Source organism: Oncorhynchus mykiss, chromosome 27 (assembly GCF_013265735.2).
Source record: "Oncorhynchus mykiss isolate Arlee chromosome 27, USDA_OmykA_1.1, whole genome shotgun sequence".
In the NCBI taxonomy this organism is placed as follows: domain Eukaryota; kingdom Metazoa; phylum Chordata; class Actinopteri; order Salmoniformes; family Salmonidae; genus Oncorhynchus; species Oncorhynchus mykiss.
The window spans coordinates 23,943,298-23,970,966 of NC_048591.1; the positions used below are offsets into that span (position 1 = coordinate 23,943,298).

The 27,669-nt window shown below is 43.0% G+C and overlaps 1 protein-coding gene and 1 long non-coding RNA gene across 6 annotated transcripts; one reads left to right on the forward strand and one right to left on the reverse strand.

The window, feature by feature from the left end:
- Nucleotides 1-7,495: 7,495 nt before the first annotated feature.
- Nucleotides 7,496-18,768, reverse strand: LOC110507825 (protein NPAT). 2 transcript variants are annotated; one of them, XM_021588117.2, is made up of 18 exons: nt 18,676-18,768; nt 18,544-18,582; nt 18,201-18,319; nt 18,012-18,072; nt 17,829-17,907; nt 17,679-17,719; nt 16,724-16,930; nt 16,476-16,551; nt 14,184-14,307; nt 14,000-14,091; nt 13,787-13,868; nt 13,566-13,662; nt 13,294-13,413; nt 11,811-13,175; nt 10,004-10,089; nt 9,778-9,868; nt 8,387-9,684; nt 7,496-8,199 (listed from the first exon to the last, which is right to left on the reverse strand). In XM_021588117.2, the coding sequence occupies exons 2-18, from the start codon at nt 18,578-18,580 to the stop codon at nt 8,119-8,121; spliced, it is 4,056 nt and encodes a 1,351-aa protein (XP_021443792.2). In that variant the 5' UTR covers nt 18,581-18,582; nt 18,676-18,768; the 3' UTR covers nt 7,496-8,118. The 2 variants fall into 2 exon arrangements, with proteins under 2 accessions (XP_021443792.2, XP_021443793.2); XM_021588118.2 differs by having other exon boundaries at nt 14,184-14,295; nt 18,544-18,720.
- Nucleotides 18,769-18,879: 111 nt separating this feature from the next.
- LOC110507828 lies at nt 18,880-27,470 on the forward strand. 4 transcript variants are annotated; one of them, XR_002471193.2, is made up of 11 exons: nt 18,880-19,088; nt 19,825-20,035; nt 20,253-20,732; nt 21,055-21,248; nt 21,412-21,513; nt 22,851-22,968; nt 23,059-23,254; nt 23,438-23,595; nt 26,572-26,678; nt 26,789-26,918; nt 27,096-27,470. It is a non-coding gene; the product is annotated as an uncharacterized LOC110507828 (long non-coding RNA). The 4 variants fall into 4 exon arrangements; XR_002471194.2 differs by having other exon boundaries at nt 23,059-23,155; XR_005040076.1 differs by having other exon boundaries at nt 21,055-21,513.
- Nucleotides 27,471-27,669: the final 199 nt, after the last annotated feature.

The window sequence follows — 27,669 nt, forward strand, 5'->3', positions numbered from 1 at the left end:
CTATCTGCGTTTCTCAATGAGTTTAACGCACTTGAACATATCAAACGAGTATTTACCACTTCACAACTGGTAATTACCACTGTCCCACTTGGTTATGAACGCAGCATTAGCAAATTAACACATCCAACAAAACATTTTGACAGAGGACTAGAAGGACACGCCCATTTCATGCCTCAAAAAACAAAGGTGTTTATTTTCAGTTGATTCATCGGAGAGCCTACAGTTGAGGTAATTTTAATGCAGGTTTTTTTTATTCAACTTAATTTTCATAATGACACATTGGTCAGACATGGAAATTCACATTCCAGAGCAGGGACATAAAGTGGACTCAAAAACAGATCGTCAGCGAACTGAAATGGTTGAATATTTGGTATGAGAAAAGAAAGGACGGGAATAGACAAACTGTTCACAACTCAAGAACTGGACATATGTGACGCTGCCATGGACTGGGAAATAATGGCGACGAGTCCTGTTTGGAAAACCCAGCCTGGTCCAAATGCCCGAGATGAGTTTAATGTAAATAAATGGCATCCTCTGTCGAGGTCTCATTCAACAATGAGTTGGTAAAAGTCGTAGACCATCCGTTAATGTTTGGCCAACGTCTATACAACTTGACTGTGCCTCACACCATATTCCCTAGCCGCCCAATATTGTACTAAATTAACGTTACTCCTTAGTTCAAGGACCTTACAAAATCTGTTTTTAATGGGGGAATTGTCTCTAGAAGCAAAAACAGCAAATACTTCATCCACACGTGAATCGATTCTCAATTGCGGTACGAGTCTACATATTACCTAGGCCAATGGCTGGCAGATTGGATGCACTACTTTTGAACAGGACCCATGGAGTAAATTGGGCTCCCGAGTGGTGCAGCGGTTTAAGGCAATGCATCACTACAGAGCCTGGTTCGATTCCAGGCTGTATCACAACCGGCCGTGATTGGGAGTCCCAAAGAGCGGCGTGCAATTTTCCCAGCATTGTCCAGGTTAGGGTTTGGTTGGGGTAGCCTGTCATTGTAAGTAAGAATTTGTTCTTAACTGACTTGCCTAGATAAATAAAAATGTAATTGTCCGACCATCCTCAGTCCTTGGGTAAACTGCTTTTTTGCAGACATCCCTTTCTCTCACATCAGTGCAAAGCAGGGGAACATGTGTTAGCTAACCATGGGTGTTGTTTTTGTAATTAATTGGGGGGGTTAAACCTGTTACAATGGGTATTATTTATGACAATGATTTGCTTTTCTTGGGTTTCTCCTTTTTAGAACAGGCGATAGACGCCGTCTGCATTGCGTTAACAGACTGACTTTAGTCCATGGACAAGACGACTTCCCAGGAGGAAGGTGGGGAGATTGAGGGTCTCAGATTCAGAATGCAGAAAATTGTTGTTGTTCAAATATCAATATGATTTTTCCATATTGGTAGCACTAATGTGAAAGGGACACCAGCAAAAAGCAGTTGGTCAGACAATAACATAATTTATCATCATCCGTAACGGGTCTGTGGTCAAAAACGCTCCCTAAAACACTTCAGCGAGCAGGCCTTTCTAATCGACCTGGCCCGGGTATCCTGCAAGGACATTGACCTCATTCCGTCAGTAGAGGATGCTATCTTAAATAAGCATGACCCATTCAAAAAATGACCCATTCAAAAATGACTGCCCTTGACCAGCACAGAAACATCCTGTGGCGTACTGCATTAGCATCGAATAGCCCCCGCGATATGCAACTTTTCAGGGAAGTTAGGAACCAATATACACAGGCAGTTAGGAAAGCAAAGGCTAGCTTTTTCAAACAGAAATTTGCATCCTGTAGCACAAACTCCAAAAAGTTCTGGGACACTAAAGTCTACGGAAAATAAGAGCAAATCCTCCCAGCTGCCCACTGCACTGAGGCTAGGAAACACTGTCACCACTGATAAATACGCGATAATTGAGAATAAGCATTTTTCTATGGCTGGCCATGCTTTCCACCTGGCTACCTCTACTCCGGTCAACAGCCCTGCATCCCCCACAGCAACTTGTCCAAGCCTCCCCCATTTCTTCTTCACCCAAATCCAGATAGCTGATGTTCTGAAAGAGCTGCAAAATCTGGACCCCTACAAATCAGGCGGGCTAAACAATCTGGACCCTCTTTCTAAAATTAACCACCGAAATTGATGCAACCCCTTTTACTAGCCTGTTCAACCTCTCTTTCGTATTGTCTGAGATTCCCAAAGATTGGAAAGCTGCCGCGGTCATCCCTCTCTTCAAAGGGGTAGACACTCTAGATCCAAACTGCTACAGACCTATATCTATCCTACCCTGCCTTTCTAAGGTCTTCGAAAGCAAAGTTAACAAGCAGATCACCGACCATTTCGAATCCCACCGTACCTTCTCTGCTATGCAATCTGGTTTCCGAGCTGGTCATGGGTGCACCTCAGCCACGCTCAAGGTCCTAAACGATGATATAACCGCCATCGATAAGAGACAACACTGTGCAGCTGTATTCATTGACCTGGCCAAGGCTTTCGATTCTGTCAATCACCACATTCTTATCTGCAGACTCAACATCCTTGGTTTTTCAAATGACTGCCTCGCCTGGTTCACCAACTACTTCTCAGACAGAGTTCAGTGTGTCAAATCAGAGGGCCTGTTGTCCGGACCTCTGGCAGTCTCTATGGGGGTGCCACAGGGTTCAATTCTCGGGCCGACTCTTTTCTCTGTATACGTCAATGACATCGCTCTTGCTGCTGATGACTCTGGATCCACCTCTACGCAGACGACACCATTCTGTATACTTCTGGCCCTTCTTTGGACACTGTGTTAACTAACCTCCAGACGAGCTTCAATGCCATACTACTCTCTTTCCGTGGCCTCCAACTGCTCTTAAATGCATGTAAAACTAAATGCATGCTCTTCAACTGATTGCTGCCCACACCTGCCCGCCCGCCCAGCATCACTACTCTGGACGGGTTCTGACTTAGAATATGTGGACAACTACAAATACCTAGGTGTCTGGTTAGACTGTAAACTCTCCTTCCAGACTCACATTAAGCATCTCCAATCCAAAATTCAATCTAGAATCAGCTTCCTATTTCACAACAAAGCATTCTTTACTCATGCTGCCAAACATACCCTTGTAAAACTGACTATCCTACCGATCCTCGACTTCGGCAATGTCATTTACAAAATAGCTTCCAACACTCTACTGAGCAAATTGGATGCAGTCTATCACAGTGCCATCTGTTTTGACACCAAAGCCCCATATACTACCCACCACTGCAACCTGTATGCTCTCGTTGGCTGGCCCTTGCTTCATATTCGTCGCCAAACCCACTGGCTCCAGGTGATCTATAAGTCTTTGCTAGGTAAAGCCCCGTTTTATCTCAGCTCACTGGTCACCATAGCAGCACCCACCCATAGCACGCGCTCCAGCAGGTATATTTCACCAGTCACCCCCAAAGCCAATTCCTCCTTCGGCCACCTTTCCTTCCAGTTCTATGCTGCCAATGACTGGAACGAACTGCAAAAATCACTGAAGCTGGAGACTCATATCTCCCTCACTAGCTTTAAGCACCATCTGTCAGAGCAACTCATAGATCACTGCACCTGTACATAGCCCACCTGTAATTAGCCCATCCAACAACCTCATCCCCATACTGTTATCTATTTGGCTCCTTTGCACCCTAGTGTCTCTACTTGTACACTCATCTTCTGCACATCTATCACTCCAGTGTTTAATTGCTATATTGTAATTACTTTGCCACCATGGCCAATTTATTGCCTTACATCCCTTATCCTACCTCATTTGCACACACTGTATTTAGACTTTTTTTTATTGTATTATTGACTGTGTTTGTTTATTCCATGTGTTGTTTGTATTGCACTGCTTTGCTTTATCTTGGCCAGGTCGCAGTTGTAAATGAGAACTTGTTCTCAACTAGCCTACCTGGTTAAATAAAATAATAAAAATTAAGGTAATTTATTTCTCTCTATGGGCCCTGCTCAAACCTAGTGGACTATATAGAAAGCAGGGGAACACGGGTGCCATTCTGCAATTCAAATTTGGTAGTGATAAACCATGTTGTTTTTGTAATTAATTGGGGGTGGGGCATCAAACTTTTTTTGCAATGGGTGTTTCGCTCAGTGACTTGCTTTCATTGTTGTTTTCGCTCTTGATAATGGAACTTATGTTTAAAGTAATGATTAGAATATTCCACCCTGAAACCATATAATTGTATGAAATTGATTAGAATCATAAAGTTACTAGTAATGAGGTCTGTAGGTTTAGTCAGTAAAATTATATCTCTGTACAAAATGTCTTTATAGTATCTTAAACACAAATTTTGTCTGAGCCAAATTTAGTGCCGAACTTGCTAGGGGCTCAGATTTGAGGGAGGACAGGGAGTGCTTCCCACGGTCTTCCTAATCTTTGTCGGCTGGGTAGTGATAAAATATGTGCGTAGGATACCTACTGTTCGTGTGTATGTACAGTGGGGCAAAATAGTATTTAGTCAGCCACCAATTGTGCAAGTTCTCCCACTTAAAAAGATGAGAGAGGCCTGTAATTTTCATCATAGGTACACTTCAACTATGACAGACAAAATCACATTGTAGGATTTTTAATAAATGTATTTGCAAATTATGGTGGAAAATAAGTATTTGGTCAATAACAAAAGTTTTTCTCAATACTTTGTTATATACCCTTTGTTGGCAATGACAGAGGTCAAACGTTTTCTGTAAGTCTTCACAAGGTTCACACACACTGTTGCTGGTATTTTGGCCCATTCCTCCATGCAGACCTCCTCTAGACAGTGATGTTTTGGGGCTGTTGCTGGGCAACACGGACTTTCAACTCCTTCCAAAGATTTTCTATGGGGTTGAGATCTGGAGACTGGCTAGGCCACTCCAGGACCTTGAAATGCTTGTTACGAAGCCACTCCTTCGTCGCCCGGTGGTGTGTTTGGGATCATTGTCATGCTGAAAGACACAGCCACGTTTAATTTTCAATGCCTTTGCTGATGGAAGGTTTTCACTCAAAATCTCACGATACATGGCCCCATTCATTGTTTCCTTTACACGGAACAGTCGTCCTGGTCCCTTTATATTTTGGTTTCATCTGACCACATGACATTCTCCCAATCTTCTTCTGGATCATCCAAATGCTCTCTAGCAAACTTCAGACGGGCCTAGACATGTACTGGCTTAAGCAGGGGGACACGTCTGGCACTGCAGGATTTGAGTCCCTGGCGGCGTAGTGTGTTACTGATGGTAAGCTTTGTTACTTTGGTCTCAGCAGGTCATTTACTAGGTCCCCCTGTGTGGTTCTGGGATTTTTGCTCACCGTTCTTGTGATCATTTTGACCCCACGGGGTGAGATCTTGCGTGGAGCCCCAGATCGAGGGAGATTATCAGTGGTCTTGTGTCTTCCATTTCCTAATAATTGCTCCCACAGTTGATTTCTTCAAACCAAGCTGCTTCCCTATTGCAGATTCAGTCTTCCCAGCCTGGTGCAGGTCTACAATTTTGTTTCTGGTGTCCTTTGACAGCTCTTTGGTCTTGACCATAGTGGAGTTTGGAGTGTGACTGTTTGAGGGTGTCTTTGTTATACTGATAACAAATTCAAACAGGTGCCATTAATACAGGTAATGAGTGGAGGACAGAGGAGCCTCTTAAAGAAGTTACACGTCTGTGAGAGCCAGAAATCTTGCTTGTTTGTAGGTGACCAAATACTTATTCTCCACCATAATTTGCAAATAAATTCATAAAAAATCCTACAATGTGATTTTCTGGAAATTCTCTCATTTTGTCTGTTATAGTTGAAGTGTACCTATGATGAAAATTACAGGCCTCATCTTTTTAAGTGGGAGAACTTGCACAATTGGTGGCTGACTAAATACTTTTTGCCCCACTGTATTTGGATAACTATCTGTATTGACCCTTTTTGCACTAACTCTTGACTCTTCGCATACATTGCTGCTACTGTTTAATCATCTAGCCTGTTGTCTAGTCACTTTATCCATACATAGTGCCTTCAGAAATTATTCACACCTCTAGACTTTTTTCAAATTTTTGCTGTGTTACAACCTGAATTTATAATTGAGATTTTGTCACTGGCCTACACACAATACCATAATACCATAATGTCAGTGGAATTACATTTTTAGAAAATGTTTCAAATTAATTAAAAATGAAATGACTTAAGTCAATAAGCATTCAACCCCTTCGTTATGGCAAGCCTAAATAAGTCCAGGAGTAAAAATGTGCTTAACTAACAAGTCACATAAGTTGCATGGACTCAGTGTGCAATAGTGTTTAAAATGATTTTTGTACCCCACACATACAATTATCTGCAAGGTCCCTCAGTCAAGCAGTGAATTTCAAAAACAGAGTCAACCACAAAGACCAGATGTGTTTTCCAAAGAGGGCACATATTGGTAGATGTGTAAAAAAAAAAAGCAGACATTGAATATACCTTTTAGCATGGTAAAGTTATTAATTACACGTTGGATGGTGTATCAATACACCAAGTCACTACAAAGATACAGGCGTCCTTCCTAACTCAGATGCCGGAGAGGAAGGAAACCGCTCAGGGATTTCACCATGAGGCCAATGGTGACTTTGAAACAGTTACAGAGTTGAATGGCTGTGATAGGAGAAAACTGAGGATGGATCAACATTTTAGTTACTCCACAATGCTAACCTAAATGACAGAGTGAAAAGGAAGCCTGTACAGAATTAAAATATTCCAAAACATGCATCCTGTTTTCAATAAGGCACTACACAGTATAACTGCAAAGAAATGTGGCAAATAACTTAACACAAAGCGGTATTTGGGGCAAATCCATCATCACTGAGTACCACTTCAAATTTCAAGCATGTTATTGGTATGCTTATCTGTAAGGACTCAAGTTTTTACGATAAAAAGAAACGGAACATAGCTAAGCACAGGCAGAATCCTAGAGGAAAATCTTTCCAACAGACAGACACACCTTTCAGTAGGACAATAACCTAAAACACAAGGCCAAAATTGCTTACCAAGACACAGCATCATATGATGCAAAATGCATCATACGGGCAAGACTTCTGTATTTTGAAAGTTATACGTCTTAAACTTGATTGCTGACATGCAAAACATTTTGGGACGAAATCAACAATGAACTAATGAAACAAATGCCAAAATATTGTTTTGGTGGAGTTGTCCTTTACCATGCTCGATTGTCCCCAATCAGGGACGGTTGTGATACAGCCTGGAATCAAACCAGGGTCTGTAGTGATGCCACTAGCACTGAGATGCAGTACCTTAGAATAATCTCTACTGGCACAGCGGTCTATCACAGTGATGATATAGGCCTATTATATAGTAGTAATTAACTCAAGTGAATAAATGGCGCAATATTAACTTGGTTATAGTGAATTTCACAGATTAGGTTATCAGACTGTGTTCTGATAGTGATATTTTGCTTTGGACTGAAAACCGGTCAGTTTTTACCTGCACAGAAACAATATTAAATGAAACTAGATTTTTCTAAAACAAGATTTAATTTAAAATCACTAGTAAAGAAAACATCTGCACAAATGTATTTTACACACACACACCACGCAGCCCAATTCTGATATTTTTTCCCACTAATTGGTCTTTTTGACCAATCTTTTTCACAGCTGATCTGGTCAAAATACCAATTAGTGAAATAAAGATCAGAATTGTGCTGCCTGTCGAACCACAGCCATAGTGTGTTGGGTGGATCATTTAAAGTCTAGACACAGTGAAATATTGAAAAAGGTTTGAATTCTTGAAATGATTAATACAAGATTGGGAAACCATTCTTAACATTACAGTCCTTGAATGGAACCAAAGTGCTCTCAATCTAGCATTTCTGCAATAATGTCTATACAGTATATACATCACATGTATAATTAGTTGTTACGCCAAAGGATGTAGGACAAACCCTACAAGCAGGCATACCATAGAATAAAAAATAATAGCTGAGGACATGCTCCACTAGACCACAGGTGCCTAACACCTATGATTTAACCATAGGCACTGTGACAGTAAATTATGGCTTGTTCAATTCCTGGAGAGTAGGTAGGTAGTGTTTGGGAGATTCTCATCTCATTGTCCAACTGCTATAACTCAACCCATCACTCATCATAATGCAGTGAAGACAGGAACTTATCCACATCCAAGTCATCGGGGAAGGAATCCATTAGTTTCTGCTGTTTCTGAGGGGTACACATCATAAAGAGATACAGTGGTTTTAATGTGCTTTCTCATTATACAAGCAAAGAAGGAAACTGAGTTCACATTTAATGCAGGAGATTATGCCAAATATTACGACTGGGTTGATGCAATCACATTCAATTATGAACCTCAAGAGATTAAGATACACAGATTTAATAGAAAATTCACCTTTGCTTTCTTCTTACTGCTAGATGAACCTGAGATATCATTCTTTGCTGGCGGGCTGGCCAGGGGCTCAGGCTGCTTGCGCTTCTTGCTCTTGAAGGCTACAGGGGTCACTAATCCAGCCCCCTCCTGGCGCAAACTGTCTTTCAGTGGGGTGCCTGTCCTGGCAATGGCGGCTCGGGATAGGATCATCAGTGTGTGAGCCGCCATGTTGATGCTGTTTTCACTCCCTGCTTCGCTGGCTGGGCTGCAGGAGGGAAGGTCCGGGGTGGTGGGAGGGACCAGGTGCCTGGGGGTGCCCTCTCCATTTCTGTCTAGCTTCTGACGTGCAGGGGTCCTGGGGCAGTATAGAGACTCCTGGAGACGGCCAGGGGTCCGAGGAAGAGGCAGCTCCAGACAGCCCATGCCAGGCTTCTTAGGAGGGGAGGAGGGAGGGTTTAGACCCTGGATGTTGTGGAGCATTTCAGCTGCCTGCTTGGTCAGTGGGCTGGTCTTGGAGGGGAATTTGCTGGAGCAAGCCTGGGGGACAGGGGTTTGTGGGGCCGGGCTGAATGCTCTTGGTGCTGGTGTGGGCTGCTGCTCTCGCCTTCCCCCCTCCAGCTCATTCTCCTTATTGGCAGTGACATGAGGGGGATCCTGAGAAGATGTCCTTTTCTCTGTCTGTCCCTCCGGCTCCTTGGCAGGAGATTTCTCAGTAGGCTCTTGTCTATATGTGTCTTTCTCTTTCCTGCTCCCTGATCTCAGTCTGTGATCAGAGGAAGAGGACCTGGGGCTCTGGGCATCCTTAGGTCCTGCTCCACCATCATCCTTCTTGTCTGCTGATTGAGATCTCTTCCTGGACTCTGACTGTGAGGCATCAGTCCTACTGCTACCAGCACTCTGAGATCTACTGGTACTTGCACTTTGACCTCTTGCATTCTGATCTGCGTCCCTCTTTGAAGGGGTCTTTTTCACACCTTCTTTCTGCTTTTGGACAGTGGAGGATTTCTCTGTCTCTGTTCCGGTCCATGATGTCTGAGTGCTGTCTGTACATCTTACAGTCTCTATTCTCCTTTTTGGCCTGCTGCTCCCCAAGATAGCAGAGGCAGATTTAGGTATCTCTTTCTCCACCTGTTGGACAGGCGATACAGCAGTAACTGTAGCTTTGGAGGTGGAAGTTTCACCAGCAGACCCATCAAAGCAAAGCATCCTCCTATGGCTGGGACTCAAGCCAACTGCTACCTTCTGCTGCCCTGTGCTTTCAGAGGATTGCGGGTGGACCTGCTTTGTAGCTATATTCGATCCAGAAGCTCCCGTTTTTCCTGAAATGCACAAGCAAGCAACAACATTTGTGAATAAATTACAGGATAACAGTAAACAGACAATGACATGGAGGACTGAACACCATTCCTTACCTGAGACTGTGGTGTCCTTGGGAGCCAGTTTAGGGTCGGTATTCACTGCTGCTGGCTGCTTTGCTGAAGCAGGGCTAGGCATGGCTATCAACTGAAACAAACAAATGATCACTAGATGCACATGTTGTTGTAGCTAAATTAGCCTATTGGTTCAAGAAAAGGATTAAATGCAAATATGTAAAACAGTAATAAAAAAAAAGATAAAAAAAAGAGAAGGAATGCTTACCTGATTAGGAACTACTGAGAACTGTGTTGCATTGTTCTGCCCAACAACAGATACAGGAACCACCATGCTTTGCAGCATGGGCTGAACTGGTGAAGATATGATGAGGATATAACTGGTTAGACATTTCCCACCAGCAAAACAGCATGGCAAATTAAGTGAGTGATGACTATTGGGGTCATTCAACTGTAAATGTATGCCAAACAAAAAAAAACATTGATTTCAAAGTTTAACAAACCATACAACTTCATGCACAGTCTAGTCTACTTTTAACAATTTACATAGAAAATGTTAATAAATTAATTGTACTGCAAGAACTGTGCAGATGCAAAGTTTGGTAACAGAATTTCGGTAAAACACCCCTTTGTTTTTTTAAATCTACTTTTCCCCAAAATGTTTAAATATATTCTCTGAATGAAGAATTCAATGATGTCTGCAGAAAGAATGAGGTGTCAGTTATTGACTCTCTTTTGGTTATTGAACTGCAGTAAGTGAAGTGGATTTACACACGGTAACGGAATTGAGGTAACGGAATTTCATAATGGATTCCTGATCTGTACTACACAATAATTATGGATATGAATATCATTCTATTCCTGGTGGTGTATCCTAAATAGGTACACATTGCATACTTGGGTATTATTCTACAAACTGGATATCATTTTAATGAGCTCTGCCCCCAAACAAGACCAAATTTGGTTGGTCAGGACCGGACCAAATTTGGACCAATCATAAACGTCTATGTTTCACAAGTTTGGACATCAAAGTACTGCTCAGCACAGTATATTAGTGTACTCAACTCTAGTGTGCCTTACTATGTACTGTGTTCTACTTTTCCTAATTGTACTGAACTATATACTATTCTCTACTGAACTGTGCTGTTCAATCTTGTGAACCAAAGTGTGGTTTGCGACTACTATGATTTCCCATTGTAGCCAATTGAATAACAGAAATTCCATTGACGATTTTTCAGAAATTCACATTTTAATCACTTAGTGTTAACAGTAAAAGCACCATAACTAATTCATAGGTCTGCCTTTTCCTGTTACTTCTGAACTTTCATTAGAGAAATGAGAAAATATATTAAAGATGCTAGTTTTTGGTAACGGAACTTCAAGGCACATGGCAATGTTTCTTAAACTTACAGAAGGCAGAACAATTTCTCCAAAACGACATACAAAAGTGTTGATATAAGTCTTGTTTTGATGTATTTCTAATACCTTATAATACCTATTCTAGTTTGTTTTCTAAGACTCCTTTTCTATCTGTTTGACCAGAAATCAAAGCCTTAGCTTATTCCTAATTTTTAGAATGGTAAATGGCCAGAAAAGGTATGCGTCGTAAAACAAAATGTGACTCTTCGCATTCGTCACCCAATTTGACATACAATGTGTAACTTTTTAGGCAACCCAACCAAATTCACATAAAAATGTGTGTTATATATCTGTCACTTATTGAAAGCAAGTCTAACAAGCAGTATATCTGTTTTAAGTGCACTATTTCTATGCTTCCCGTTCTTAGATGACTCGGCAACTGACGACCAGTCTGTAAGCCGGAAAAAGAGTCCACTCTGCCATGCGGATCAACCGAAGGTCAAATGGCTGACGTTCAAAAGAGACAAAGTTTCATTTTAGCATCTTTTATTTTCGGTTTTGTACACCAGCTTCAAAAAGCTGAATACACAATATTTTTGGTTAAGGAAAATATATTTCACAAACTAAAATTAGGTGAACTATTAGAATTTTAGCAACCAGGAAATGGTGAGTGATTTTTGAATAGTGCATCTTTAAGTATTTATATGCAGTCTTACCAGGAGAATAGCAGGGTGGAGTAGCCAGAGTATATGAGGTAGGGGGTACAGTCTGTACCTGAGGGGCGCCACTGGGTAATATCACCTTGTTGGACTGGGGGTCTGTAGCTGTTGTGTCTGTCACTAAGATGTAGCTGTTGGTGGATGTGGCTGAATCAAAGGGCAGCTGAATGTAGTAGCCAGGCTGTGTCAACGAAGATGACGTCCCTGCTAATGCTGTCACATCCCCTGCTTTCTCACTAAGAGGATTGGTCTCTGCTGGCAGGAGGACTTCTGTCCTCTGTAAGCTGCTCACCGCCTGCACAGTCTCCTCCTGAGCCATTGGGGCTCCACTGAGGGCCGGGGCCTTAGCAGGTGACTTGGTGGGAGAGGAGAGGAAGATGGTGGGGATCCTGTCCCCAGTGATGCTGGACACAGCCTGGTTCAGGGCAGAGTCACTGGAGGGCTCCTCCTGCTCATCGCTGATTATGATCTTCAGGGCCACAATCTTACTGGGGTCTACTTCCTTGCCTGTAGGGTTGGGGTTTGGGATGAAGGTTGGGGCAGCAGGAGTTGTTGTAACTGTTGAGGGGACAGCCATAGAGTGTATGGTCTGTGGTAGAGGTTGTGAAATTCCTACACTGCTGGGAGGGTTAATATTCCTATGAGGCAGGTTAGAGGCCTGTATGGGAGCCTTGTTTGACTGATCCAGCATTGGCATGGAATTGAACAGGGAAGGTGAAGAGTTAAGAAGTGAAGCTTGGTTATCCATCACTTGTCTGCCATCAGCCCCCACTGTGTTCTCATTGCCTAATATGTTTTTCACAGCAGAGACCGTCCTGGTTTCAGATGAAGGTGTGTTGCATGCTGACGCCGGACGAATTGTTCCACTCTCCTGTCTGACTGGCTCAAAGACATCTGGCGGAGCTATACTGTCAAGGGGGGTATTGAGAGATTTGTCTATATCCACGCCTGATACATCCGGATAAAAGATGGAGCCTGAGTCAACTCTATCAGAGTCCTTTGCGGCAGAAGAAACAGCGGCGGTAAGTTGATCAATACGTGCTGAGGGTCGAGTTGCAATATCTCCCCTTCTCACCCCTTTGCTACTGGGTTCAGGAGTTGTTGAGCTAGCTCCCCTTCTCAACCCTCTGCTACTGAGTCCAGGATTTGTTGAGCTAGTTCCCCTTCTCAACCCTCTGCTACTGGGTCCAGGAGTTGTTGAGATAGCTCCCCTTCTCAACCCTCTGCTACTGGGTCCAGGAGTTGCCTTTGAAGTGCTTGAAACAGGAGGTGCAGATTTCCTTGTTTTCTTACTCTTGGGCTCTTGACTGGACTTTGTTACTCTATTTTCTTGTTCACATGTCGAGTTTTCAGGCCCAGTGCCTAAGAAATTAAAGAGAAATCCCATTGTCAGAAAGAGATTGCTGATGGAATCATATACTAAACAATATTGATGTTTCAACAGGCATTATTTAAAAGGTCATGAGGATTTTGTCCATACCTGGGTCTCCAGTCTCAGGAGAGCCGTCAATACATCTAGTCTCAGTCTCACCATTCTCTGTGATGGTATTGCTCACGTTCCCAGCTCCTTGTTCAGTATCCTCACTGGTTTTGCTTTTGCCTTAATGCAAAGAATCAAGAGATTTAGTGGAATAATTACATTTTATAAAAGCTTAGTCAAACAATCACCAGACCCACTTCATGCATTGTCAGGAGCAACAAAATCCTGCACATGATCTAGATTAAATCATCAGCAAAGAGTAAAATGTTTACCGTAATCAAAGAGGTCAAAGAGAGCCTGGAAGGCTGGGTCGGACTCTGTCTGCTCCAAGATGTCTTGTATAACATCATTAGACATATGAATCTCCCCCTGCACAGAGTAAAACATCAGTAGAAAGCACAAATCCACACTCTATGCACTAAAGACGGACAATGTTCTGCGAGTTCGAATGGAGAAATGGGGTTATAGCAAGTCTGTCAGAACATGACATTACCTGCAGGCCCAGAATTTCATCTATTGACTGGTCAGGCTCCATGGTGCTGCATGATGCCTTTAAAGCCTGAGGACTGACATCACTACAAGTAGAGAGTAAGAAACACGTGCACAGGTAAGAAATAATATCTACTCTACCCAACAGCCAAATGTAATACGTAATGAAGTCGGTACTGTTCAAATGTTACTCAAGAATATCTACTTTTATTATTACCTTGCTAGAATTTTGTTGATGTTTTCAGCAAGCTTCTCTTGTAAGGACTTGTCATTTAGAATCCTCTCTCTTGCATTTTGTATCAACATTCGCTGCAAAAACACAATTTAATGATAAATTCACATCAGTCAACTGGGTTTAGCAGTGTTTCAAATGCAGAGTATTAACTTTGTTTTGTACTCACAGGGAAATTCTCTGTGACTGCCTCTTCACTCTGGGGCTCTGCTGTCAGGCTACTGGCCGCCATGTTGGCTCTTCCAGTCCCACCGGATCCACTGGAACCCCCACCTCTCCTCCTGGGGGAGTCACTGGGAAGATTACTCTTTTATCATAACTCAATCTACTAGGGATATGCATCTTTCCATTTCAAGACAATTCGATACGCATCTAGATACATGGGCTCCAATATGTTACAAGAACGATACGTTTTAGTTTGAAACGAGTCGGTGCGATTCGGTTTGAACATATCAAAATTAGCTATGACACAGCCAACGACTATATAGCACAACTTTAGATTTCACTCCCATCTCAAAATAAAATCTATCGTAAGCCCCATTCAGCAGATACAGCCAGATAAGAGTTGCGTACCAGTAGCTTACTAAAACAGCATTTTCAACAGCGCATAGATAACAATAACCTAGCAAATGACATAGGTTGCCACAACTAATAAAGCCTAATATCACGCAAGCCATTGTAGTATTTTAATGCTGAAGGTGCCACACAGATATGGAAGTTCAAGAACAGGCCGCCTACCTTGCGTTGGTCGGCGCACAGTTCGACTGGGCTACTGATATTGCCTGGTGTTGTTCGGCATGCAATATTAATTGTAGATAATTTACTGTCAACAGTTACAGTACCTTCAGAAAGTATTCACAACCTTGACTTATTCCACATTTTACAACCTGAATTCAGAATGGATTAAATAGATTGTCTCTCTCACCCATCTACACATAATACCCCATAATGACAAAGTGAAAACATGTTTTTAGAAATCTTTGCAAATTTATTGAAAATGATATACAGAAATATAGGTATTCATACCCCTTTGCTATGACACTCCAAATTGAGCTTAGAGGTGCATCCAAGTCAACTTGTGGCCAATTCAATTATTTGGACATGATTTATAAAAACACAACCTGTATATATAAGGTCCCACAGTTGACAGTGCATGTCAGAGCAGCAACTATACTATGAAGTCCAAGGAACTGTCTGTAGATCTGAGATATTATTTTGATGGGAAGGGTATGAAACCATTTCTAGAGAGTTGCAAGTCTCCAAGAGCACATCATTGGGAAATGGAACTACCCAGAATGTTTAGAGCTGGCCGTCCGACCAATTAAGCAAGCGGGCAAGAAAGACCTTGGTCAGGGAGGTGAACAAGAACCCAACTCTGGACGGTTCTTTGGCTGAGAAGGGAGAACCTGCCAGAAACACTCTCTACAGCACTTCACCAATCTGTGCTTTATGGGAGTGGCTAGACCAAAGCCACTCCTGAGAAAAAGGCACATGACAGCACGTCCGGAGTTTGCAAAAAGGCACATGAAAGACTCAGAGCATAAGGCAAAAGATTATGTGGTCTGATGAGACAAAACTTAAACTCTTTGGCCTGAACGCAAAGCGATATGTCTGGAGAAAACCAGGCACAGCTCATCACCCGTCTAACACCATCTCTACCCGTATGCTATGGGGATGCTTTTCAGCAACAGGGACTGGGAGACTGGTAAGGATAGAGGGAACAATGAATGGAGCCAAATACATGAAAATCCTTGATGAGAACCAGCTTCAAAGTGCAAACGACAGATGGGGCAAAGATTTACATTCCAACAGGACAATGACATCATGCATACAGCCAAAGCATCACTGGAATGGCTACAGAACAAGAATGTTTAAGTCCTTGAGTGGCCCAGCCAAAGACCAGACATGAATTGCATTGAAAACCTGTGGAAAGACTTGAAGATTGCTGTTCACCACCGCTCCCCATCTAATTTAACAGAGCTTGAGAAAATCTACAAGGAAGAATGGGAGAAAATCCCCAAATCCAGATGGGGTTAGACTCAAGGGTGTGAATACTTAGGTAAATTATATATTTCTGTATTTAATTTTCACAAAATGTTAAAAAAAAAATCCCATTTTTTTCTCTCCACTTGGTCATTATGGTATAGATGGGTGAGAAAAAAAATCAATTTCCATTTTGAATTCCATTTGTAACTACAAAATGTGGAATAAGTCAAGTGGTACGACTACTTACTTTCTGAAGGCACATGCAGTTCGATACTGAAGCAGAGGACGCATCAGTTATCACCAAAGATGAGAGGTAGAAAAAATAACGTAATATGAGCAAAACATATTAGTGAAGCGCCGATTGAATTGATTTTCTGACCGATGCATGCTACATTTGGGTCAGTTTGGGGTTCACCGTCCGATGCACGTGCATCTTTAAACATTTTAAAATTGTAGATGAGAATGACTATCTTACCATTTCCGACGCCCTGGGGATAATGGTCCTGTGGTTAACCGGTTGTCTGGAACCGTTATTTGCAAAGGTGACTCCCCTGTGATAAAAAGCAAGTGTCAATTATTCAATGAAGCTTTGACATTCTTTCCTATAAGTTGGTATTAACGTTCATAATGATGACAGCAATTGACAGTAAAAATGAGATGTGATAGACACCTACTGTAACAACCTTCCCCAGAACACTGCTGCTCATGGATGAGTTTACTTACGGTTCACATTAATGAGCAGACGTCCTCCATCTTGGATCTGGGGCTGTGTGCCGCAGATGGGGGAGGGTCTGGTCTGCTGGGAGCTGTAGCAGACTGGGGTGGCGATGCCCTGGGCCGACGATGACAGAAACCCAGAGCTGGGGGACTGCGTTGATGACAAGGCTCTCTGTCGCCCCCTCAAGTTCACGATCCCATTACGTGTGCGGACTGCAGAGGAAATAGGTTTATGAATCACATCATACAGCAGGTTTTCCCAATAGACAGCCCGTGGGTGAATTTATTTTTATGTCAAATCGCTTTGACATAAAATATTGTAAAATCACCTGGAAATTAGTATTCCTACGCATAAACAGAGAGGAATATGTGATCGTATACCAATGTAATGAAGGTTTAAAATGATTATGTTCTTATCAAATACTCTGCTTGGGATTCTTGCAGTCAATTTGCAGTGTTCAAAACAATTTGCGTTTTGTGTGATGTAATCTTTATAGTTATGCTGCCATATAGCCAGCAGTCTGCCTACTGTTTAGACAATGTTTGCAATGACGATGAAAAAATGACATTAAATTACTATTGACTGCTGATTTGTGAACAAGTGGCAGCGTCACAAGCGACTGAGCAGCAACTGAAAGGAGATAGGCTAGTAGATCCTGCATGCACAGAAGTCTCTTGCAACAGCAAGTCTGAATCCAGAAAATTCAGAACCACAGCCACTCTAAATGATTTATTACTATATTCCAGGTAGGCCCCTCGCCCAAGGGGAAAAAAACTGCCCATGGCTGAATGTAATTAGGGACCCCTGTCATACTGCCATGGAGTTCAACACTCTGCCTGACAGCTTGAGCCACAACATTACAAAGCGGCAACATTACAAAGAGGCAATGAAATCCAAGTTCAGAGGTAGTACTAAAACCATAACCATTTAATGTGCAAGAATATTTAATAAAGCACTTACGTCTTTGATTCTGGATAATAGCTGGGGAGTTTTGCATAGACCTAATGAAAGAAATAAGTAGAATTGAAAATGTCAGAAAGTGACACCATCAAACAGAAATCTGTTGGCAAGTTTTTCTTTGCCATTTTATAGATAAAAATAGGTCCTTACTTGATTTGATTGAGTGTGAAATCAAGCTTTTTCCACAATGATGTCATCATGACAGGTATCTGAGTCTCTTCAATCGTCTCTAAGGAGAAATAGCAGGGAAGTGTGACAACCAAGAATAAAATACAAACGTGAAAGTCCTGTACTCATTTACTGAAAGTGGTAGTGGTCAGAGGTTATGCTTACCTTTAGCTTTGACAGCAACATACTCATTCAAAATAGTTGTCAGGTTTTTCCCAAAGAGGGACTGCAATGGGAGTACACATGAATTAGCTACCTAGCTGAGTAACGTTAATCCACTAACGAACTCACTAACTATATAGTCATTACAGTGAAGAGTTTAGCACAGCTATATACAGTATGAAAGAAACTTACAAACACACAAGCAGGAATAGTTGCATCATCTGAGCTGTGTTCTGCGTACTCCTTCAAATTGGGGCTTTCACGAATGAATGCCTGGCTCGTAGAACACAGTCCCTCTTGTTGCATGTATCCTGTAAAAAAAAAAAAACAGTGTACAAGAGTAGCAGAATTGAAGGCTTAGCTTTCCACAGTAAGAGGACAGCGAGTTGGCTTGCTACAGTGCAGCCCTGGACGCAATATCACCAGCAGGATATTGCAGATAGTATTCTAACGTTAGCTAGCTTACTGCCACTTCCACATAGCTAGGTAGCTTTAGGTTAGCAAGCAATACAAACAGGACCCAGTTCAGACTTACCTAAAACGAGCCGCGCTATGTCAGACGGAAGCAACATGGCTGCAATGTCGAATTATTGCAACAATTACAAGTTACATTATCTGTAAAATCAAGTAAAAATACATTAATCACGAATAAAGCAAGTAACGTTACATTTGGTCAAAACATCCAGGGTGCAACATCCTACGATTCGTGAAAAGGCGGGGAACTCGAGTACACGTAACCCGGAATTTCCATCATATTTGGAAGATGTGCATTATGGGAAATTGTGTTTCAATGGGGAATGTCCACTTTCAGTTTTTAGCTCATTTCAAGTTTTCTTCCACGACGTTACATATAGAAGCTGATATCCGTTTTGTCATTGACGTTTGTTTTGATGATTGTTATTACTGGTGGTGGCTTTTGAATCTGTGCACAAAACATGATGTTCTTGTATACAGAAAGAGGCTTATAGGCTTATTTCAGACAACTCCTCCGGTCTCCTGACACAGTGGAGGAGCTACATCACATTCTGGAACCAGAGCATCTAAAGGCTCCAAGCAGCTCACCTGGGATGCAGTCCTCAGGTAGTATGTCTTCCTACACAGTTTATTACCCAGATGGGTTCTTAATTCTGAACTTGAACTATGAAATATCCTTGTTCATGGTACTGAGGGAGAGAGGGGAATGCAGAACATGTTATTGTTAGACATCAGGTATCCTATGGAAAGGAGGAGGGCCACAGTCTGCTTTCAGGTGTTGGGTTGTAATTTGAAATACTTGCTACACCAGAAGTTAATGGTTATCTCTAGGAGGAATGTATATGGTGGGGTCAATTAAGGTTGTGTGAGCCAGGGGCTTGGAATGTTATTGAGTAAGGGAAAGGCAATCACATGGTTGCGGTCACTGATAAGGTATGATGACAATAACACACACCCTAGTCAACTCCATTACTGCAAAACGTGACCTGTATCATGCAAGGGAGTTGCCACAGTCATTTTTCAGTAGTTACGCGCCTCAGAGACTAAGTGTAAGTGGTCTAACGTGTAAACCTACTGAACTGAACTCTTAGCAATTGAGTCGACAGCAGTAGAGGCTGGTGGGAGGAGCTATTCGAGGACGGGATCATTGTAATGGCTGGAATGGAATATATGGAACCGAGTCAAACATGTGGTTTCCATATGTTTCATAGCCTTCCATTCCAGCCATTACAATGAGCCCATCATCCTATAGCTCCTCCCACCAGCCTCCTCTGGTCAACAGTGAGACCTACCATCAAGAGACTTAATCCATTACACTGTGTGTGATCTGTTCTCTCTCCAGGCAGGAGAGACACATGCCGGTGGTGGAGCACTTGGTCTGCTGCCATGAACCCTGTATGAGGGTGTGTTGGCTGGGTGAGGAGCTCCTGCCCTCTGTGTTCTATGTATTGAGACAGATGAGGCCCAGCAGCACTCTCAAAGAGGAGATAGTAGAGTTATTCAACCTGCAGCTCTGTGTACATCATCTCAAGGGTCAAAGACACAAGACACAGGTATGGCTGGAATGTTGTGAATAGACTGAAGACTGAAAAAACACCATTGTCTTACGAATCCGTTTAGATGTTAAACAATAAAAACGGTGTAGAACAACAGACAGGTGTGAAGTGTTTTCATCACTGAAACCCTTGATGAAGTAGTATGCCATTTTAGATCATGATTGATACAGCCCATCTGACATTTTTTTGCCCATGCCACCCCTCACTGTTCCAGGAGCCTATGCTGAGGACTGGGCCAAATGGCAGAGTCTACTCTATAACCTCTATGATGCCCTGGTGACTGAGATCAGCCAGATTGGGAGCCGGGAGAAATATGCCACAGGGTTGCGCCACATTGCTGTGAAGGAGAAGCTTATTGAGCTAACTGGAGACATCAGATGATAAATCTAAGATCCTTAATTTTCACATCTTGACTTCATTTACCATTTCCAGGCTAAAACCTGAGCTGTGCTGACATAGTTCACCTGTCTTTAAGATGGTTTTGGTATTGTTGGTCTCATCTTCATGTTTTGGGTGTTTGACTGTTTCTTAGCTCTATAGCGAAGATTGTAACCTTCAGATTCTGGATGTGACTCAGGCCCACCTCAGAGCCACCCAGAGAGGAAGTCCCCAGGGCACGCCCAGCAAGTGCAGACACATCGAGCTGGGCTGGGAGGTTCTCCGAGACCACCTGCAGCCACACCATCATACCATGGTGAGAAAAGACTATCACACCAAGGTTCAGTGCTCATTAACTTGCCAAATATACTTATATTTAGTGCAGTCAAACTCTTCATATCTCCATATCCTCTGTGTTCCCCTACTCAACAATACAATGCTCCTATATAAGCTACAGATGACATTAGTGTTGACCTCTAAGTACCCCTCCATCGTGCCTGGCCAGGAGCTGGTTCCTCTGCTGTCATGTCATATAAAGTCACTTCCTCAACATTTGATTGACTAATTTACTCTTTGCAAACTACAGTGCATTGTGCTTTTAACTCTGAATGACCATTTCAACGTCTGTCTGTGTGCAGTGTTGCTGATCTGTGTTTGGCCCAGGCCCTTCTCAAGTGTCCTGTTCCTAAGCTTGGGCACTGGGTGGGACCATGCAGGGCCGTGGAGGGGGTCGGGCCCCCCAGCATCAAGGAGAACATCATGAGCTGGCTGCTGATGAACGAACAGAGTGAAGAGGCAGAGGAGAGATCAAGATCACACCCCATCATCTGCAGTGGGCAGTTTATCACTGGGCTCATATCTCATTTTTATTCACGCTTAACCGCTCTGCTAGTGTTGTCTAATTGGGATTATTTTGCCTTGATACAATGTTTTATGTCTGTAATTGTTTTAACACATCCCTAATACAAGTTTGTGTCTTATTCCTCTTTGCCCAGGGATTTTCCTCACAACCTAATCCGCAGAATCCTTGTGCCTTTGACCCTCAAAGACACCCGAGCTGGCATTATGTTTCTCTTCGGAGCAAAGGAACTTGAGAGGTGAGGGAAATGGGATCCTAAAACAGATCAATTTAACCATATTGTTATCAGTAGCTAGGTTTCCATTAATTTGGTGACATATTTTAATGTGAATATTCTCAAATCTGCATAAATACAAAATATTTGCATTTTCCCACCAGAGATGTTTCCATCAAATTGACTTGTTGCGGATAAAAGGCTGTGGGTGATGACGAAGTGCACATAAAAATAACTTTTGCGGTTAAATTCCCACATACTGAATAAAAAAAATACAAGTTCAATTTTCAACTCTACTGATGGTTTTGGCACAACAAATGTTGTGCCATATAGCGAATGTGCCCAGCGAACTACTCGCAGATACAGTGTTGCTAGGCTACTTACATGATGACATTATTATGGATAAGAGCAAGATTCTTTTTATTTGTCAAACGGCAGCCAAGCGTCGATCATCATGTCACCAGAATATGACCCTTGATATTTATTGGAAAGGAGAAATAAACTCATCAGTGTACTTTGACCATTCATTTATTTAGTCTGTGGCCTAATAATGCATGCTTTCCCGAGTTGTAGTGGGAAGACCACACAACATTTACTCACATGACTCCAAGTTTACTACGATATGATGGTTATTATATCAATACTGACGCATAAAGGTGTTTCCACTGCCATTTCTCGCATAATTAATTTTACTGACACAAAAACATCCCACCTTGTTTAGAATATTTTTTAGTTTTGTCAAAATTTGGAAAGTTTTTACTGACAAATTTGCTATTTCCATCAGGCCAGTCTTTACACTTTCTGTCATGTACTTTACTCGCATAAAAAGTTTTGATGAAAACCTGGTTAGTGTCCCAAAAAAATTTGGCAAGTCAGTATTTAACTTGGCAAGTCAGTTAAGAACAAATTCTTATTTACAATGATGGCCTACCCCGGCCAAACCCGGACGGCGTAGGGCCAATTTTGCGCCGCCCTATGGGACTCCCAATCACGGCTGGATGTGATGCAGCCAGGATTCGAACCAGGTACTGCAGTGTCTTAGCCGACTGCGCCACTCCATAGATTTCATGCTGCCTCCAATGTTTCCCTCTGCTTAAAGTGCTGTGACTCAAGACCAAACTCAAGTGAAAGCGAAAGATGTCCTGAATGAGATTGAGAGCATGTACCTGCAGTTCAGTTTCAACGAGATGCCCTTTGACTCCAAGGTTAAAGTGAAGGGAGTGATGGTGTCTTCAGCCATTTCACCAATGGAACACTCTCACCAGCCTTAATGCCATCACAGAGGCTAATGTCTATGAAGTTAAAAAGTTAATATTTACATGTTTAACATGTCTACCATGCATGCTCTCTTCCATCTATAGGCTGTTCTTGGCGATGACACCGGACAGCTTGGAGAAGAGAAAGATGCTTCCTCTGAAATGCCAGCAGACAGCCTTTGAGAACATCTACCTGAAAGCCTAAGAAGGGATAAGGCTCCAGGTAAACCTGTCTTTCACATGTTACTCTGACAGACATTTTTATGGCCAGTCCATCTCACTATCCCTCTGCTCTCCCTGGTGTGTGTCACAGAAGAGCAGCTCTCCTGAATACCTGAATGACGAGACATTTAACCGCAAGGCCACGCTGCTGAAGAATGTGTCGGTGGTGCTGTGCTGCTGCCCCGTCTGTGAGAAACAGTCCCTCTTCGCCCTCTTCCAGTCCATCAAGGAGAACAACATAGAGGAGCCGCTCATCAAAGAGCTACGGGCAAATCATTTGGCTACACGTATTTACAGTCTCAGAAATTATGTATTGTAATGTTTCTTAAACTGAAAGCACTTTATAGTGTAGGTGGATAACTCAGACCTTTCCACCGTCACTACATACAGTATCGCTGTCTGACTACTATCAGTATGCTATGATATTGACAGACTGAATGTTAACCTGGTTTGTCCCTCACCCCATGTAGATCCTGGGCAGTGAGTCCAGAGTTCTGGGCTACAGAAGTGTGGAGGGGTTTGTTAGTTCTCACCTGGATTACCTGGTGGCAGAGGGGCTGGGCTAGCCTGGCTATACCCTGGAGTCCTTCCCCTACACTCTGCTCAATCACCCCACTCTCTTCTACAGGTAATTGCACATACTTAGTTTACATTATATTTTAGCCCATAAGTTGTATGTCCATAAAATTACTTTTAGTGAATTTACTGATCTGACAGAATTGGAGTGACGGAAGCCACTACTCAGTACAAGGCACATGACAGCCCCTTGGAGTTTGCTAAAAGACACCTAAAGGACTCTCAGACCATGAGAAACAAGATTCTTTGGTCTGATGAAACCAAGATTGAACTCTGGCTGAATGCCAACTGTCACGTCTGGAGGAAACCTGGCACCATCCCAACTCTCCTTCCGTGGCCTCCAACTGCTCTTAAACGATAGTAAAAACAAATGCATGCTTTTCAAACATTCGCTGCCCGCACCCGCTCGCCCGACTAGCATCACGGTTCTGAGATGGAAAATATGTGGACAACTACAAATACCTAGGTGTCTGGCTAGACTGTAAACTATCCTTCCAGACTCATATCTCCAATCCAAAATTAAATCTAGAATCGGCTTCCTATTTCGCAACAAAGCCTCCTTCCCTCACACCGCCAAACATACCCTTGTAAAACTGACTATCCTACCGATCCTCGACTTCGGCGATGTCATTTACAAAATAGCTTCCAATACTCTACTCAGCAAACTGGATGCAGTCTATCACAGTGCCATCCGTTTTGTCACCAAAGCCCCTTATACCACCCACCACTGCAACCTGTATGCTCTAGTCAGCTGGCCCTCGCTACATATTCGTTGCCAGACCCACTGGCTCCAGGTCATCTATAAGTCTATGCTAGGTAAAGCTCCGCCTTATCTCAGCTCACTGGTCACAATAACAACACCCACCCGTAGCATGCACTCCAGCAGGTGCTGGTCATCCCCAAAGCCAACACTTCCTTTGGCCGGCCTTTCCTTCCAGTTCTCTGCTGCCAATGACTGGAACGAATTGCAAAAATCGCTGAAGCTGGAGACTTATTTCACTCACTAACTTTAAACATCAGCTATCTGAGCAGCTAACCGATCGCTGCAGCTGTACAGTTGTGGCCAAAAGTTTTGAGAATGACGCAAATATAAAGTTTCACAAAGTCTGCTGCCTCAGTTTGTACGATGGCAATTTGCATATACTCCAGAATGTTATGAAGAGTGATCAGATGAATTGCAATTAATTGCAAAGTCCCTCTTTGCCATGCAAATGAACTGAATCCCCCAAAAACATTTCCACTGCATTTCAGCCCTGCCACAAAAGTACCAGCTGACATCCTGTCAATGATTCTCTTGTTAACACAGGTGTGAGTGTTGACGAGGACAAGGCTGTGAGTGTTGACGAGGACAAGGATGGAGATCACTCTGTCATGCTGATTGAGTTCAAATAACAGATTGAAAGCTTCAAAAAGGGTGGTGCTTGGAATCATTGTTCATCCTCTGTCAACCATGGTTACCTGCAAGGAAACACATGCCGTCATCATTGCTTTGCACAAAAAGGTCTTCACAGGCAAGGATATTGCTGGCAGTAAGATTGCACCTAAATCTACCATTTATTGGATCATCAAGAGCTTCAAGGAGAGTGGTTCAATTGTTGTGAAAAAGGCTTCAGGGTGCCCAAGAAAGTCCAGCAAGTGCCAGGACCGTCTCCTAAAGTTGATTCAGCTGCGGGATCGGGGCACCAGCAGTACAGGGCTTGCTCAGGAATGGCAGCAGGTAGGTGTGAGTGCATCTGCACGCACAGTGAGGCGAAGACTTTTGGAGGATGGCCTGGTGTCAAGAAGGGCAGCAAAGAAGCCACTTCTCTCCAGGAAAAACATCAGGGACAGACTGATATTCTGCAAAGGGTACAGGGATTGGACAGGTGAGGACGGGGGTAAGGTAATTTTCTCTGATGAATCCCCTTTCCAATTGTTTTGGGCATCTGGACAAAATCTTGTCTGGAGAAGACAAGGTGAGCGTTGCCATCAGTCCTGTGTCATGCCAACAGTAAAGGATCCGGAGACCATTCATGTGTGGAGTTGCTTCTCAGCCAAGGGAGTGGGCTCACTCACAATTTTGCCTAATAACACAGCCATGAATAAAGAATTGTACCAACACATTCTCCGAGAGCAACTTCTCCCAACCATCCAGGAACAGTTTGGTGATGAACAATGCCTTTTCCAGCAGGATGGAGCACCTTGCCATAAGGCAAAAGTGATAACTAAGTGGCTCGGGGAACAAAACATCGATATTTTGGGTCCATGGCCAGGAAACTCCCCAGACCTTAATCCCACTGAGAATTTGTGGTCAATCCTCAAAAGGCGGGTGGACTAACAAAAAACGCACAAATTCTGACAAATTCCAAGCATTGATTATGCAACAATGGGCTGCCATCAGTCAGTATGTGGCCCAGAAGTTAATTGACAGCATGCCAGGGCAGATTGCAGAGTTCTTGAAAAAGAAGGGTGGGGATTCAATCTTGCAACCTTTCGGTCACCAACGCTCGAACCACTAGGCTACCTGTCGCCCAAATACAGATGTGCCAAGATTTTAGCGTCATACCCAAGAAGACTCGAGGCTGTAATTACTGCCAAAGGTGCTTCAACAAAGTACTGAGTAAAGGTTATGAATGCTTATGTAAATGTCACATTTCAGTTTTAGATTTTTTTATACATTTGCAAAAATGTTGCTTTGTCATTACAGGGTATTGTGTGTAGATTGATGAGATGAAAACACTAATACGTTTTAGAATAAGGCCATAACGTAACCAAATGTGGAAAAAGTATGGGGTCTGAATACTTTCCGAATGCACTGTATAAACTAGGATTGGGATCCAGTACTTTTCACTTCATCCCCTGAATTGGCTGAATTGAAATGGAATTGGCCCAACCCTGGTGCCATGTCTGCCAACCCTTTCAGGGTGCGCTAACTACAACCAGCAGCAGCAGCAGCCAAGTGAACCTGCAGTAGAAGCTGTAAAAGCAGTCTTAATGTCTGTCTCTCGGACAGACCTAACTTTCTGTATCACTGTTGGACTTTCCACAGCAAATCTACTGCCTGATTCACAGTAACCTGGCGGACATTGTGGTGGAGCTGTTGATGACCCTGTATGATGGGGCTGCTACTGAGGAGGGCAGAGGGGACCTGAGGAGGTGCATAGGATAATGTTCATTACACTTCACTCCTTACCACTCCACAACCACACTTACTTGCATTCACAACCTTTCATTGTCTGTGATGATATGTTCCATGTTCTCTCTAGGGAACTGGACCCAGCCCCAATCCCACCCTCTTTCAGCTCCAATGTTATCAAAGCCACACTGGACTACCTCAGCAAATGTCACAGTGCCAGTCACCAGTCGTCCCTGGTGGCCATTTTATCCAGGACACTGGTAAAATGCTGTCCTTGTCTCATAATTGTGTTGCAATTGCTGTAGAATGTTATTATAACACAATGGAACAGAATTTGGCTTTACAAAATTGAGTGGTTTCCTGGGCCCAGTTTTAAAAAACCCATTTAATCTGGAAAGGAATCCGGATTCTGTGATCAGCTTGTGTTGTGATTCTAGATCTCCATCCAGAGGATCCTGCTGGCGGTGTGTCAGAAGGCAGCTGAGACGATCAATGCCTACGAGAGGATCCCAGGGCAGTGATTGGGGACATTAGCCTGTGTAGTGTGCTGGTTTTCCTGACTCTCTGTGGTCACTAAAAGATCCCATGGAATGTAAGAGTAGGGGTGTTAACCCTGGTGTCCTGGCTAAATTCCCAATCTGGTTCTCATACCCTCATGGCCACCTAATCATCCCCTGCTTCCAATTGGCTCATTCATCCCCACTCCTTTCCCATTTAACTATTCCCCAGGTCGTTGCTGTAAATGATGTGTTCTCAGTCAACTTATCTGGTAAAATAAGGGTTAAATCAAATAAAACACACTTTCCAAATGACTTTTGGGCTTTTACTGGTGTATGAAGTTACCGTCCCTTGTGTTCCTCTGTATAAGCCCTCCCCTTTGACCTGCCCATCATGCCGATAAAGAACCTATATGATGTCATCATTCCTACGATGGAGATCAAGGTAGAGAATGGGTTTGATCATCTGTGGTTCCCTAACTAATCTATCATCTGACATAAGGGGATTTTTGTT